This window comes from Nipponia nippon, unplaced genomic scaffold, assembly GCF_047370975.1.
Source record: "Nipponia nippon isolate SJK-2023a ecotype South Korea unplaced genomic scaffold, ASM4737097v1 scaffold_12, whole genome shotgun sequence".
In the NCBI taxonomy this organism is placed as follows: domain Eukaryota; kingdom Metazoa; phylum Chordata; class Aves; order Pelecaniformes; family Threskiornithidae; genus Nipponia; species Nipponia nippon.
The window spans coordinates 4,189,969-4,204,635 of NW_028262313.1; the positions used below are offsets into that span (position 1 = coordinate 4,189,969).

At 40.6% G+C, this 14,667-nt stretch overlaps 1 protein-coding gene across 3 annotated transcripts in view; it reads left to right on the top strand.

The window, feature by feature from the left end:
* CHRDL1 (chordin like 1) overlaps nt 1-14,667 on the top strand; it is a 45,337-nt gene that overhangs the window by 14,273 nt on the left and 16,397 nt on the right. For 2 of the 3 annotated variants that reach the window (XM_087748125.1, XM_087748123.1), the window contains exon 5: nt 13,920-14,065. In XM_087748125.1, the coding sequence (XP_087604251.1) occupies nt 13,920-14,065 (146 nt within the window). The remainder of the gene's footprint in view (nt 1-13,919; nt 14,066-14,667) is intronic. The other variant, XM_087748124.1, reaches the window with a different exon arrangement.

The window sequence follows — 14,667 nt, forward strand, 5'->3', positions numbered from 1 at the left end:
TGAATTACAACCAAAATCTTCAACCTGGGCAGTTGGAATGCTCTGGTGGAATGATTTTCCACTGCAGAATGCACACACAATAAACCATTTTGGTGAAGAGGTGTTGGGTTCTGCCCAGCTCGCACACCAGAGCTCCCAGGCTCTCAGTTCTAGTCTTCTCACCCTTCCATTCAGAAAAACCCAATCTATTTCACAAATATTTGTGGGATGGAGGAAGGCATATTGTGCCCAGCTCTCCCATTCTCTACACAATTCTTGTTGCTACCACCTATGCTTCTCATATCACTAAGTAAGAAACTCATGGCCCAGATCTCCCTGAAGTTACAAGGAGTTTTAATTGCCTTAAATAGATGGGTGTGAGGCCTGAGTAGGAAAGAGAAAAAAACATACAAATATGGTAACATTAAGAGATGTTCAGGTGGTCTTTTACTGAGCAGATATTGTTTTCCATGCTGTTAGTAAAAGAACGGTTGTTACCTCCCATATAAAACATATCTCTGTTGACTGATGCTACACCTCTGAAATTAAACTCAGAAACACTTCATATCCTGAATTCCAGACTGAAAACAGACTGTTATAGCAATACGCAAGATCAAGAATTTTTATGAGTAACCTGGTAAAGGGCATATCATCCTTCTGAAAGTTGTGCCTGAACCAATACACGTGGTTCAAACACCTAAGGATTTCGAGAGAATTTGGAGATGGATCCAGCATTCACATATGACTTGCGAAACTTTAGAACTCTCCACTGTCCAAAGGATCAGATCTTTGCCCCACCACGAAAGATCTTCAAGGTTCTCAACCCTGACAAGTTGCAAACACAGTAACCCTTTTCCTTTCTGTATGTTAATCTGTCCCTCTGTTGCCTAAGTCCCCAGGCAGCAGCATTTCTTCATGAACTGTGCTGCCAAACACCCACTTTCCATCTTGGCCCACAAAAAGATTTGAGACCATTGGTCATGCAGCAGTATAAACAATCTCTGAGCTTGTGATTTCCTTTCTCTTATATAATGGTGAAAGGATTAAGGAAGAAGGCCACAGGGAGATTCTCATGAGAAGAATGGTATGCAGATAGCATTTCTTTCTCTCGTGATTCTTACTGAAATTTGAATTTGACAATAGCAAATATTATAGCTACTGAAAGTTGATACATGCTGTATTTTGAGACAATAATTAAAGAAGGCATCTTTCAGAGGTGCCTCCTCAAGGCCTAGATGTAGTCTGTGAGATGAAAACAACAGAGCAATAACAGCTATCATTTTATGAAAGACTTGATAAATTATGGAGAAATCTTATAAAATCCATCACTTGTGGGAAACAACAACAGCCTGTAAGTGATTTTGATACTGAATTCGTAGTCCGCTACACACAGCTGATGAGAGCACTGTGCTTGACACGTGAAGGGCACTCCGGCTAGCAGGGGTTAAGGAGCGGTAGAGGACAATCTCTGTGTAAGTCATTGATTGAGAATGGTTAAATCTTGGCCAAAATGTTCAGATGAAAAAAAAATCTAAGGCAGCACAAGCATCAGTAAAGTTAGATATTGAAAGTACAACGTTATAATAACTGGGGCTCGCTTCACACACCTCTTTTGTAGCCATCAACGGTTAGCATTGGAGGAGTTCAAACATCTGATCTACATGTCACCTACAAAGTCTAATCTATCAGTGACAGCATAGTGTACCACATGCACAACAGAAAGTCCCTGGAAGTGTCTCCATACAAAACACAGGGCTAAAAAAATGAGGAAAAAGAAAACTCGGTACGCAGAAAGAGATTTCTGTACAATTACTTTTGGAATACAAGAGTGGGGAAACTTCAGGAATAATCAACATTAACGAATGAACTGCAAAGCCTGAAAGTCCTACTGGTTTTATTCTTCACTCATGCAACATTATCCACACTTCTGGAAGCAGCTGAATTGTCTGAGAGATAATATAAAAAGCTAGACTCTTGTAAATCCTGACAATTTGAAACCATTATCCATGCTTTTCTGAACTGTTCATCCAAAGAATAAAATCTATATATCCTGTAGCTGACACATGGTATATAGCAAGTTCATAACCACCTTAGTAATGAGTCCTACAAGGATTGTCTTCCTGACACCAAGGAATAGACAGCTGGCACTTAAATAACAGTCCATTGACAGAAATACGAGTTTGGAGCTATAGGCACATCTCAGGTTTTAGAAAAACTGGCCACATTCTCAGCTCCTGCCGGCTTTGTCACATGTCTGACGTGAGCCTCAGTTCATGGAAGAAATTCTGCATACTCAGCTCCCCCTCAGTGTTCACCTTCCCCTTCCCTTGTTACTTTACCTCAGCATTTGAATCTCTTGAGACCTTTAATCCATGCTGTTGCACTGCCTGCAGGCCCAGTAGCTATGCCCTCACTGCCCACCTCTGCACTTTTCAGATAATGAAAAAGAAATTAAAAATAACCTGTGACCCAGGCTCTCGGCAGTCATGGTACAGGAGACTGTGGAACAGGAATGCTAACATACACAGCAGCTCATAGTAATAACTGGAGAACCACTTACTATTATCTATTGATAAGAGCCAATTTCACAGTTTTCCAGTCCGCATTTGGTTCCTGTGGAGGTACCATAGAATTACAGAGCTGTGCTTGTTTATGGTTACTCCACATATACAAGCAAGGTGGATATTCATATCTGGAATATGAAAGACTCATAGAATGTTACACAGCACCAGAGATTAGTGAGATGCTCTGGGTTTTGTATAGTCCCAACAATGGGTAGCTGTCAGATAGTTCAAATAAATTGTTTATTTGGAAGTAAATTTCATTTGGAAATATAATGATATAGGCATTCTTGGGAGATGTCTAATTTTTTCCTATTGATGTGCGCTCAGATAATTCAGTTTGTTTTGTGATTTGCCTTTGTTACTAGCTTCATAAGGAATGTCTGCTATCACAGCCAGATTGAGGTTATCATTTGTTTCCATTATGGTTTTTTGACCATAAAAATTCAAACGATCTATCTGTAAATCAGCATCCAAAATGCACGGAAAAAATATGTATATTCCCACATGGATGACAGAATCAGAACTTCCATTCTTTGGACTGACATGATAGGATAGGCCGCTCAGAATTTTTCCAAGATAACTTCCAAGAGCTTCAAAGATGCTTCGGAGAGGATTCAAAATGCACCAAAGCTTCACTCAATTTATTTCCTTGGCTGGGAGAGTGATTGGTAGATTCATAGAATAGTTCAACCTCAGAGCAGGAATTAAAATGGAGCAACCTAGAAAGTGTTTTATGACTCCTTCAGAGTTTTGCTGGGCAATTTTTTATGCCACTATAAAAGAAAACACAGGAAATTAAGCTGCAGAAAATATATTAAAATAATGTGAAGAGCTTGACTTTAGCCCTAGAAAGCTAAAAAACAACCAACAGCCTTTTGAATGTTTAAACTGAAACTTTGCCTTGAATCTGTATGAAAGTTCATACTGTCTAGATAAGGTGCTACTAGTTCCTTCAAGCAATGAGTTTCATACACTTTCTACCATCTGACCATATTAAAGACTAGCTGTTGCGATTAACTCTGAATTACCTTGGAGTTTTTAGAGCTTAACCTGGTCCTTGAAGTAATTTTAATGTAAAGCATTTTGTGGCTTAATATCTTTGACACCTGCACCTCTGAGAGGCACATATGGATTTTGTTTAGAGCTTGTGTTTGCAGTTTTTGGATAGTGCACAACTTTTCAATCCAAATTTATTGTCAGCCTCAGTCACTGCTTTAAGAACAACATCGTTGCACTGTTTTTGTTGTTTTTTAAAGGGACCTTCACACATCATCTATGTTTCCTTATATCATAGTTTCATAAGTTGGATTGTGATGCATGACTGAGGGAAAAGGCTAAATGCAGATGGACTGAGGGTTGATCCACAGTCTACTGTAGTCAATCAACAGATTTCTGTTTTGATAGTTTTTGGACTCAGCCGTCTATGAAAACAGACGCAGTTACTGACTGTGATACAGTCCCCTCTCTAGAAATGCTACGGAGTATGGTAGAAATACAAGACAGAAGATGAAAGAGGAAACTGCCTTTACGCTGTACCACACAGAGTAGGTGTTTGGGCCAAGTTCCAAATCTATTTAGTTCAATGGACTTCAGATCAGACCTTGAGGTGACACATTCATGTAGAGTGGAAACAAAAGTAGAGGGAAGAAATTAAGCAAAGGAATTTTTAATAGGAAAGAAATCCATTTGCTCTCTTATGCTGTGCTATAATCCCCCAAGGACCTCCAGCCACAAAGGTTATTTAAGATAATACTAGGTGATCCCTAGAAGATAACCTTGCACTGAAACGTGTAATAAGTTTTCTCTGTCTGAGGTTCCTGTATTTTCATGAGATGATGAATCAGGATTTAGCTCAGGTGATGAAGTAGCTCTAGAATATTAGTGGTTTACCCTTCTTGATGGTAAAAACATTTACCCTTTCGGCAGCTGGTGGTTTTGACCTTGGAACAGCCAGTTTGCAATAGCAGTTTGTCCCACCGCTTGCTGTTGGCACTCAGGGCTCAGTTTAGTTGTCCAGCCCTGAAGCTGCACTAGGAGGAGGTCAGGAATATGTAGTAACTAAGTCAATGGTGCTGACAGGTCTCCTGCCTTTCTGAGGCAAATGTATGCAAGAGGCCTCCACAGATACTGAGGGAAGTTTGGTAAATTTCTGGAAAAAACAGAGCATGCGTTATCCCAGGTCACCATGACACTTGTGTTCCACAATGTCTCTTGCTGTCTATAATACAGAGATCTGTCTTCTCAGTTTTGTTTATGCCCTCTGCATTTGGCCCCTCTCACCAAGTAGCCACAGCATAGCACGCTCATGGTAAGGTGGCCAAAATATGATCACAGAACATCTCCTGCACTGAAGGCCTTTTTGGGGAAGTGAACCACAGTGGCAGAATGAGGAAATGCAGATTCCCAGCTATATGCTTCTTTGCACTGGCCCTTCTGGTACAAATGGATCAGAAGATAAGCATTAATTGGATCTCTGGGTACAAAGCAAACCTACTGCTGTCACCGTACCTTAGTTTCACTGGAACTGCAGGAAAATAGGCAAGTGCTCTGTGTTATATAAAAGCACTACTATTTGTGCATGAAACGCACTACATAAACACAGAAGAATATTATTTATGTGATCTTTTTCCCGTATAAACAGGAGGATCTTTTTTTAAAGAATATTTTTAAAAATACAGTTTGGTTTGTACACATAGCATCAGGGTTAGTTCAATCAACAGAGTTGTTCCAGATTTATTCAACATCACTATGATCAAAATCTTGCTGGCTGTCACTCTCCTAGCAAGCTGCCTAATCTCCTTCTTCAGGATGCTTCCCTCACCTCTTTAAGTCTTAGGCTGCTCTGTTTTGAATTTGTAAGGATCAGATTATCAACACGTATTTATTCCTCCATTCCAAATACGTGTCTCATACTGAATAGCTGTTTCTTATATATAATAACCATATTCTATTGGCTTATGTGTAGTAAAGGGAAGAGCCTAACATAGAGGATTTTTGCCTGGAGGCAGACATCTTTATCTTTTACTTGGAATGTTACTAGCACTTAAATTTTTCCAGGACTGCGAAGAGCTTTGGCTGAAACCCTTGAAACACAGACACCAAGGCAGCAGGGGTCAAAGGACTCAGAACCACTTTTTCAGAGCCCTGATTCCTTAGGTGAAAGGAGGCTAGTTCAGATACTGTTCATCAGAGCAGCTCCACGACTGCTCACATCTATACATGCTTATCTGGCTGTCAAAATGGCTGCTCCCGCAACGGGAAGAGGCACATACCATTTTAAAGCTGGAGAAAGGAGTTTAGCCCAGGTCCCCTCGCAAAGCGAATTTCAAAGTGATTAGGTGTACTCGCTGTATGTTTCTCTCCTGTACATCAGGCTGACAGAGGATTCAAACATGTTCCAACTGGCTGTGCAGTCAAAAGTCACTATAAGAGTAAATTGCAGTCACTCACTCTGGGCCTGCTTCAGTAAGGTGCCAGATTGAAGTCTCTATCTTGCAGTCAGCAAAGGAGCTTCAGATTCTCAAGTATTGTACACATGTCTTTGGTGACACAGAAAGATAGGTAATGTCAGTTAGTAGGCAGCAAACGTGCACAACTACAAAGGAGAGTCCAAACCTGCTGCCATCCAATGTGATACTAATATATCGCTTGCTGTCACTTTCCCCATATACCAGTGACCCAGGGCGTTACTAGCGTACACCATCGAGAATGAAGCACACCACTTCATTTGTCAGGACCTTCCTTTTAGTTTAGTTTCTCCTGCATGAGGTGCAAAAGCATTACCTGCCGAAGAGAAATGTTTTGAACCAAAGCACAGCTCATGTGCCTTGAATTAATTTTCAATATTGCTGCCCGGAAATTGAAATTAAAACGTTACACCTTGTTTACTTAAGAGTCCTAGTCTCCAGAGTTACTCACTGAGGAGTACTTCCTTCCAGAAGTCATTCCCTGGCTTCACTGGGACCCATTTGAAAGAAATGGACTAATCTATACTGTAGTGTAAAAGATGCTGTTCACCACATGCAAGGTGGGACCTTAGGGTATATTGTTACCCTTAAAGTTTTAAAGATTCTGCACCAGGAATTAAAAAAAAAAAAGATCCATGAGTCAGCCCATTGTCATGGGTGTTTGGCAAAGAAAGACAAGAACTGGTTTTGCTGCTGCCAGTCTCAGCTCTGCTTTCAGATAAAAGCTGAAAGTTGGAGTAGGAGGCACAGTTCCTACTCTGCATGTGTCTGGCTCAGGATAGAGCTATTGCTATGAATGACAGTACTCAGGCTAGCTAATTTGGGGAAGTCTTGTCCCATACACAAACACAAAGTGAAGTCCATTCTAAGACAGATGCACAACTCCTGTGGGTGACAGCCTGTTTCATGTTTAAACCACATTTCAGTGGTGGAGGAAGACACAGCATTTTTTACGTTGTGGTTGGCCTTTGGGAACTGCAACCTGCATTCTGGGAGCAGTGGAAGAAAGCTAGAGAGGCAACAAGGTGCATAACGTAGATAAAGCTTCCAACATCTTATCTGCAACTCTCTTGTCTCTGCATTTCACGCTTCCAGCTCCTTGCATGAATTGCAGTCAGTGCAAGTTAGCATTTTATTCTACATTGTTGTCTGGATTTTTTTCAGCCCACTTTGTAAATTGCAACTTCACCTGCAGGTCTTTATCCAGTAATGTAATTTTCTGCACATGAATAAGTTATCCCATTACTGTTATTGCAGACTACTTCATTTAGTGTTTTGGGGCCTCCTAGAATTAATCCTTCACAGTGGAACCTGAAGCCCATTGTGTTAGCCTTTAACATTGCTATGAAAAACACCAGTAAAAAGACTCAATAAGCAAGAATCATCCCTGTATCTCTCTACTGACTTACGTGTACATCACCTTAGAGAATGATTTTGCTTGTAGGGAAAAGACCTGGACTCCATGAAGGAGGAGAATTAACATTATTTTTTTAACAAGGAGACTTAGGGGTATGTGCAACTCCTACCCAAGCAAACAGTTTTCCAAAAACAGATGTCAGGTCACCAAAGTGCTGCCCACTTGTGTTGGACAGTGTGTGTACCTAAGCTGATTCAGGTTTCATAAAATTTTCAATAAGCAAAACAGGGAGAAGTACTCTTATACTCTAGTCATGTTCCCCTTTGGCATTAGAAATGCTCGTGGTCTGCACATTTCCAAGAGTTGTGTTTTACTTTGATCTGCATAATTGCTCTTTATGTGTTGCTTCTGAATAGTTAACCTGCAATTCTTCTGCCTATTTTAAATGTCAAGGCAAGTAATATGGCCTCACATGATGTAATGTTACAATTTGGGGTGACCTGATTTCTGTACAGATTTCTGTGACAGGTTTCTGTACATGCTGTGTGTGATGACCACTTAGCTGGTGCCCAAAGACAGTTTCCAGCACCAGGATACAACCTAGAGAGCTTTGAAGTACCTGTTGCAACTAAACTGACTCTCCCAACTGTGTTCAGAAAGTAGCAAAACTCACCGGGAATACAAGTGAATATGCAGGAGAGATGTCAATGCAAACAGTTGTCCCAGAGTTCTAGCAGAATTCCGTTGCCTGTCTAGTGAATAGGGTTCTAAAAGAAATCCTCAGTCTCTTGGTCTGTACATGCTTATGCTCCGTGTTGATTCAGAAAACATGTTTCCTACAGTCCTCTCTGGATTCAAATTCATAATCTATGATCTGTCTACTTACAAAAGACCAGGGAGACTATCTGCAGAACAGTTCCCAGTATGGTAAGTTTCTTAAGGCATTAGACCTCATGATTAATTTCATATTGTTTAGCACTTGATTGTTTTTATAAGGGTGGTTAATAAAACAGACAAACTGCAAAAACCAAGCCAGGCTGAGCGCCTGGTGTTTCTGCTTGATGTTAAAAGCCCATGTTTTTCAGTAAATGACACTAGGTGATTCTGAATGTTGCAGTTTAAAAATAGTTTCTAAGTCAGCAAGCCAAGAGTCTGTAGGATTTTTTAAAAATGATCTTTGCCAGATGTTCTGATACTAAAATAAGCAATAGTGAGAGTGTTAAGTACTAACAATGGCCAGAATGGCCAGAATGTTGTACAAGAAAGTATCTCATCGAGATGCAATAAAAACCCACAGACCCTTACTGAGGTGCTGTGCAGGGTCCTGACAGACCCTGCTGAGAGGTATGCAGCAGCATGAACTTTGCCTAAACACCTTCTTTGTCTAATCTGTACAATCTCCATTTTGGGAGTACACTCGGATACCACTTCAACCTGTTACTGGCTGCGGATCAGTAAAACTCAGCACAATGACTGTCAGAAAGCCAAGGTGCTTGGTCTCATTGTCCACAATGGCAAAGACCACCCAAACGCAACTGATTTTCTTGTCTTGAAGGTCAGATGTCACATCATAAATACTTTACTGATTATTATGCCATGACCGTACTGATTCTGAGGTGGTTTTGCCAGTTTGTTCGTTAGTGTCCTAAAATTGTTTGTTAGCAATTGTACCTGTACCTTCTGACTTTATCCAGAAGGATCCAAGTTGAAAACTTAATTGACTGTAGTTAAGGCCTGGATCCTAAAGCCCTTCCTCAAGTAAGTCACCCTGCAGTAACGCTTCCCAAAGGGCTAGTTTGCTCATAGCCAGTTACTGCTTTTCACTGTCTGCACATAAATACTTTTACAGAAGTTACCACTTTTTCAGACACCAGGAACTGCCTGTGGAATTTGTCTAAGCTATTCAAGGGCTTAGTTGCAGATAACTGATGCTCTTCTGCTTCATATCCAAGTAAGGGTAAAGCATCTCAGGACCAAGCTTTTATAACAATCCAGGAAGGAATAGTTGTAAACAGAAAAAGCTAAAAGATGGTGTTTCCAAAACTGACTGTGATCCATGTGACACAGCATCTGTTTCTCCCAGGAGAATGGAAAGCTCCAGAAGGCAGGGAGCCATGGTTTGTGTACATAGCATGGTTGCCCTCAAACCTTGGCCCTTGGAAACCTCAAGTCATGGGCAGACCATCAGGAACGCAGGCGGGTTTCCATGAAAAATCTGTGATTGGAGTAGATTCCACTAAACCAGAAAATTTCCATAAAATGTCTGTGGTTTATCAAATTCATATCTAACTCTGTTTTGTCAGACTATCAGGAAAGCATTAGTGCTGCACTTCACACTAAGTTAGCATCCCTTCATGGCAAACTTTTTTCCGTACTCTTTCTTCACATGCCCTGTCAAATGGGCTATACTTCATGGAATACGTGAACTATACCTACATGCAGTTCTAGCTCATAGTGAACTTCTATATCAGGCTGTACTACAGATCTGAATTGATACAAAGCTTGTTTGTCTAGATCAACAGTTCCTCCTAGTACAAGCATCCATCTCAAACATAATCTTAAAAAGCAGCGTTCAAGCAAGCACCTAGGCTGAGCCCTGAAGGAAACCTTTCTCTTGGCTTCATTGAGGCTAGGATTTACCTTGTGGGTATGGTACGCCAGTGAAAAACAGCCTAGGGAGACAACAGAAGCTGGACCGAAGCCCGTGTTTGGACGAGAGGAATTCCTGAATATAAGAATTCAAGCATACCCACCATAGTCTCCAATTGCTTTTAAAAAAATAATTGTTCTGAAGCTGATCCATTTTTGATACAGTTGTATTCTGTTGCCTGTTTGTAAAACCTGAAAGAGTTCTTCACGAGGGTCAACCTTTAAAGCTACTTACAGGATAACTTCAAAACCATATCAAGTCACGTGAAGCCTAGGTTGCACATCTTAGCCCCCTGCCATTACCTAATGCTAATGTTGGTGATTGATAAATCAGTGCTACCCATATTGCTAACTCATGGTCTTGTCCTGATTGCCCTAAAATTGCAGGCAAATGTAAGCATGGCCTGTCAACTTCTACACCGAAGTCTGAGCCCTTAGAGAATAAATGCCAACCACAGAAACAAAGATACTTCCTTTTCGAGTGACGCTATAACATCTTTACCCTATACGTTTTATATTGCTTCCACAGACATGCTATGAATGCCAGAAAGAAAAGCTCAGATTGAACCCAGTTAATTAAAAGGATTCACACAGATGGTTTGCCTGGTACTTTACAGAGGCAGCTAATTAAAGCAATGCTAGTCAGCACCATTAAAATGCCAGATAAAGCTTTGGGAACAATCCTGATTAGGAAGCAAGGTTTACAAATAGAGCTTTGAGCAATGCAGTATATTTGCAGTTAATTAATCTAATTCTAACATATCTTAACTAAGGCACAGAGTAATACACGCTGATATCAATATTAATGCCAAGATTTTTCAAAGTTCAAACCTGGCACTTATTAAAACAATCCACAATGACTCTAATTTCACATTCTCCAGGAGAATATGATATCGTGAGGGAGTCTGAACTCCTCTAATTAGCCATGATTTAAGCAGCACTAGAAAAGAAACCAAGGCAAATCGTAGTTGTAGAGAGTCAATCACACATTAGCAAAGACAGAGAGAGAGAAACTGCACCAGACAGAAGTTATATTTAGACATGCAATATAAACAAAACTTCTTTGCCGTTTTAGACAGATGCTGTGTTTGGAGAGGATTGGTCGCGCTCTCCAATATGCTGTCTCCGATACATGACTGTATATATTTTTTTGCAATAGCAGTACTGTGGTCTTGATCTGAAAACTTCTAAACCTTATTTTATGCAACCAAATAGGCCCATTGACTTAATGTGCTAAAAGATAATCATATGCCCAGGTATGTGCAGCATAGGACCTAAACCTCGGTCTTATTCCCTGTAACCGAAACTGACTTTTCTTAAAATTATTTCATCAAATAAGACTTCAAAATAGCAATAGAATTTCATCCCATATTCCAAAGACAGGCAGATGTACACGTGTTTTGGGCTGCATGTTATGATTTAGCTGTTATAGGCCTAACTTCTATGATCAGCTTAGAAGAAATGTAGATGAAAACAACTACCTACTGCAACTCTCCACTGTCATTTTCCAAGCAATAAAAGTTTCACCATCCTCCTTCCCTTATTTAGAAGCCACAGTTTAAAGGCATTTGGTGATTTCATAGCAATCTGACCAATGTGGCACATACCAAGGTAAATCTGCAGTAAAATTTACTCTCTTCATCCAATACCCTGAAGAGTTACGATGAATCATTCAAGTATTGGTCTTTGCAAATGTCAGACCACAAGCCAAACACTGCTTTTGGACAGGCATCCCACATGGGCACAGCAACGTCCTCCAGAGTCTGCATGAACAGGGCCTCATATCCAGACAAGAACCATCTGTAGTCTCCTCTCATTTCTCCTTTTATTTTCATTTCTTTCCAGTTCTACTGCTCTTCCAGTTGCCCAAGGGGCAAGGGGATAACTAAAGGTTTGGCAGTGTCTCTTTCTGCTTTCCATGACTCTTGGAAAGCCCAAGAAACTTTGGTGACATAAGTTGCGGGAGGTAGCACAGTCCTGAGAAGTGCCTCTTCATTCATGTTTTTCAATATTTGTGCCTAATGGGACAGTAGGTGAATTTGTCACTTGAATTTTTTGCTGATGACTTTCAAAGGATGTGTCTTAATTAGAGCATACATCTTGCCATTCCAGAATGTCTATTACTAGCAAACCATACAGAAAGTGCCGAAAGCACTGCACTTCTATGCCAAGCACAGGTGTTGTCAAAGTTCTGCACTATGTATAAGATTTTGGAAAGGTATCATTAGACACCTTTGATTGCACTGAAATAATGTATTTGGTGCTTCAAAGGAGGAAGTGCAAATACCGTGTCTGTCTCTTCAAGAGAAATGAAATGGCAGGCAAGGAACCCTAAATGGCTAACTTCTGCCATTCTCCTGCAGAATGTTCTTTGCTGACCCACTAGACTCTCAAATACTGTAGTACATATATGTTCCACAGCCAGATTTGACATTTACCATTCAAAATATTATTAATATTTGATGGACCAACGTAATTAAATATATGCTTTTATGGAAAACTCTAAATGTCAGTGTTTAATGCCAGTGCATGCCAGCAGAAAACTGCTCTTTCACTTGAGCTCCAAGCTGAAAAATTTGCATTCTGTGGGGACACAGTTTCACAAAAAAATCTCCCCAGGTTTATCTGATAGATAATGAAAGGGGCTACAGCAAAACCTGAATTTTCAGGTCAGGTTTCTTTTACATGAAAGCCCAAACCCACTGAATGAAATTTCAGCTGCATTCCTAGAAATTTGCAGTGGTTCGGGCTCCAGAGAACAAACACTCCACTGTTACTTCCACAGAGCTCTTGTTCGAAATGCCTCTTCCCATGCTGAGATGCTAAATTCATGTGAATGTAAATGTATAGTGCCAGATTCACTGCCCAATAGATATCAAGTGACTTACATTTCACAGGTAAAGTATAATCCCTTTGCACAGTTTGTCAACTGCTAATAGTTAAACAATCTAGGGGATGTTTTAACAGAAGGTATGGATAGCTTTATGTCTTATGAGAAAATTTAACCCATGTGGCGCAGAACTCGATATGCTCTTGAGTTGAAACAGGAGGTTTCAGGGTTGAATTGACACTGCCATCTTGTGCACTTTGTCATATGCACTGAGGTGTGCAAACAAAACGCAGTCATTTGCACATCTGACATTAAAATGCATGTAAGAGAAGATTCAGCTTTTGGGTGGCTTTTGAAGTCTGCATTTGACAAGTTTTGCCCATTTTGAAAACAGCAGCAGCAATGAATTGTGAGGGCCACTAGGAACAAACACTTACACAGGACATCATAGTTTTCTCTTGACACGGTTCCATCATCAGTATCACTGCTTCTCTACCGGAAGGTTTGTGCCTGTGGGTGGCACGGAAGCGGCATCGTGCGTGCCCTACGGCACAACCTGCTAACCTGCAACTAAGTCTTCTATGGGCTACAACACTACAAATCATTAATAAAATGATACCAGTACTAAGAAGGGGGAAACCATGCTAGAACAGTGCTATTGATAGTGGGATGCTGTGTGTATACAGGACCTAATGCCTTCTACATTAAAGCATGAAAAAGCCATGTAAATATAACAAGTGGCCACATAACTGGACCTATATCCTAATACCAAATGCTACAGCAGGCAGAGCAAGAGAAAATACAGCAGCATGAGACATGGCCATCAGTGCTGGCATTGCAGTTGATCATCAACATCCTAAGATTAACTGGGACAGTCAACTCAAAGTGTGACTTATTAAAGTTCAGCAAAATAGCAGCATGAGAATATCATTTATACATTGTAGCATAACAAAACTTGTCTTTTTATAATAAAGAGAAATGAGGGAGAAAGGAAGTTTTTCCTCCCTTGTATTTGTGATATTGCGAGTTGTCAAGAACGTTTGCATGAAGTGTTCCTTTCCCGTTACTTCCAGAAGACTCCCTTTTCTCAGTAAGCAGCAAAATCACCGGGAAATCCTGTGAATACAATGGCACCACCTACCATCATGGTGAAATGTTTGTGGCAGAGGGGCTTTTCCAAAACAGGCAAGCAAACCAGTGTGCCCAGTGCAGCTGCTCAGTAAGTAACATGATTTGACAGAGCCCTGCTCTGTCTATGCTTCATTTCTCCTTTCTAGAAGACATAACGCTGAAACATAAGCAATACATGGAAAAGGCTGGGAATTGAGAATTAATGCTGAAACTCATGAGAGTGCTCAGAGCCAGTCTGCAGCAGCTGGTAAATGCCAGGCCACCTCTTACTCAAACACAGTGGACAAAGCTTACCCTGTCAAGCATCTGCTGTAAGTGAGCTTAGAGTGCAGAGGCAGCAGGTAAAATATTGCTACTTGGCGTATGTAGAATATTTCACTTCAACCTGACTGGAAAGTATAGCACTAAGCCACTGACTGAAACTGAATTCATTTGGACTGAGTCGATAAGTAAAGAGCCCCACAGGCTGGGCGTGGACAGCTCTGTAAACTGGCACTGGGCCACAGAGATGTCACCAATTCAAATCCAGTATGTTCGAGCAGTAACCCAGTGACTCTTCAGAGCCAATATCTGAACCAAAACATCCCTCTCAATCCAACCAGCTCTTCAGTATCAAGAATTGGCAACTCTGGACCTCCTCTGATCAAATCATCATCATATTCTACATTAACTACAAATTTAACAGGCCAA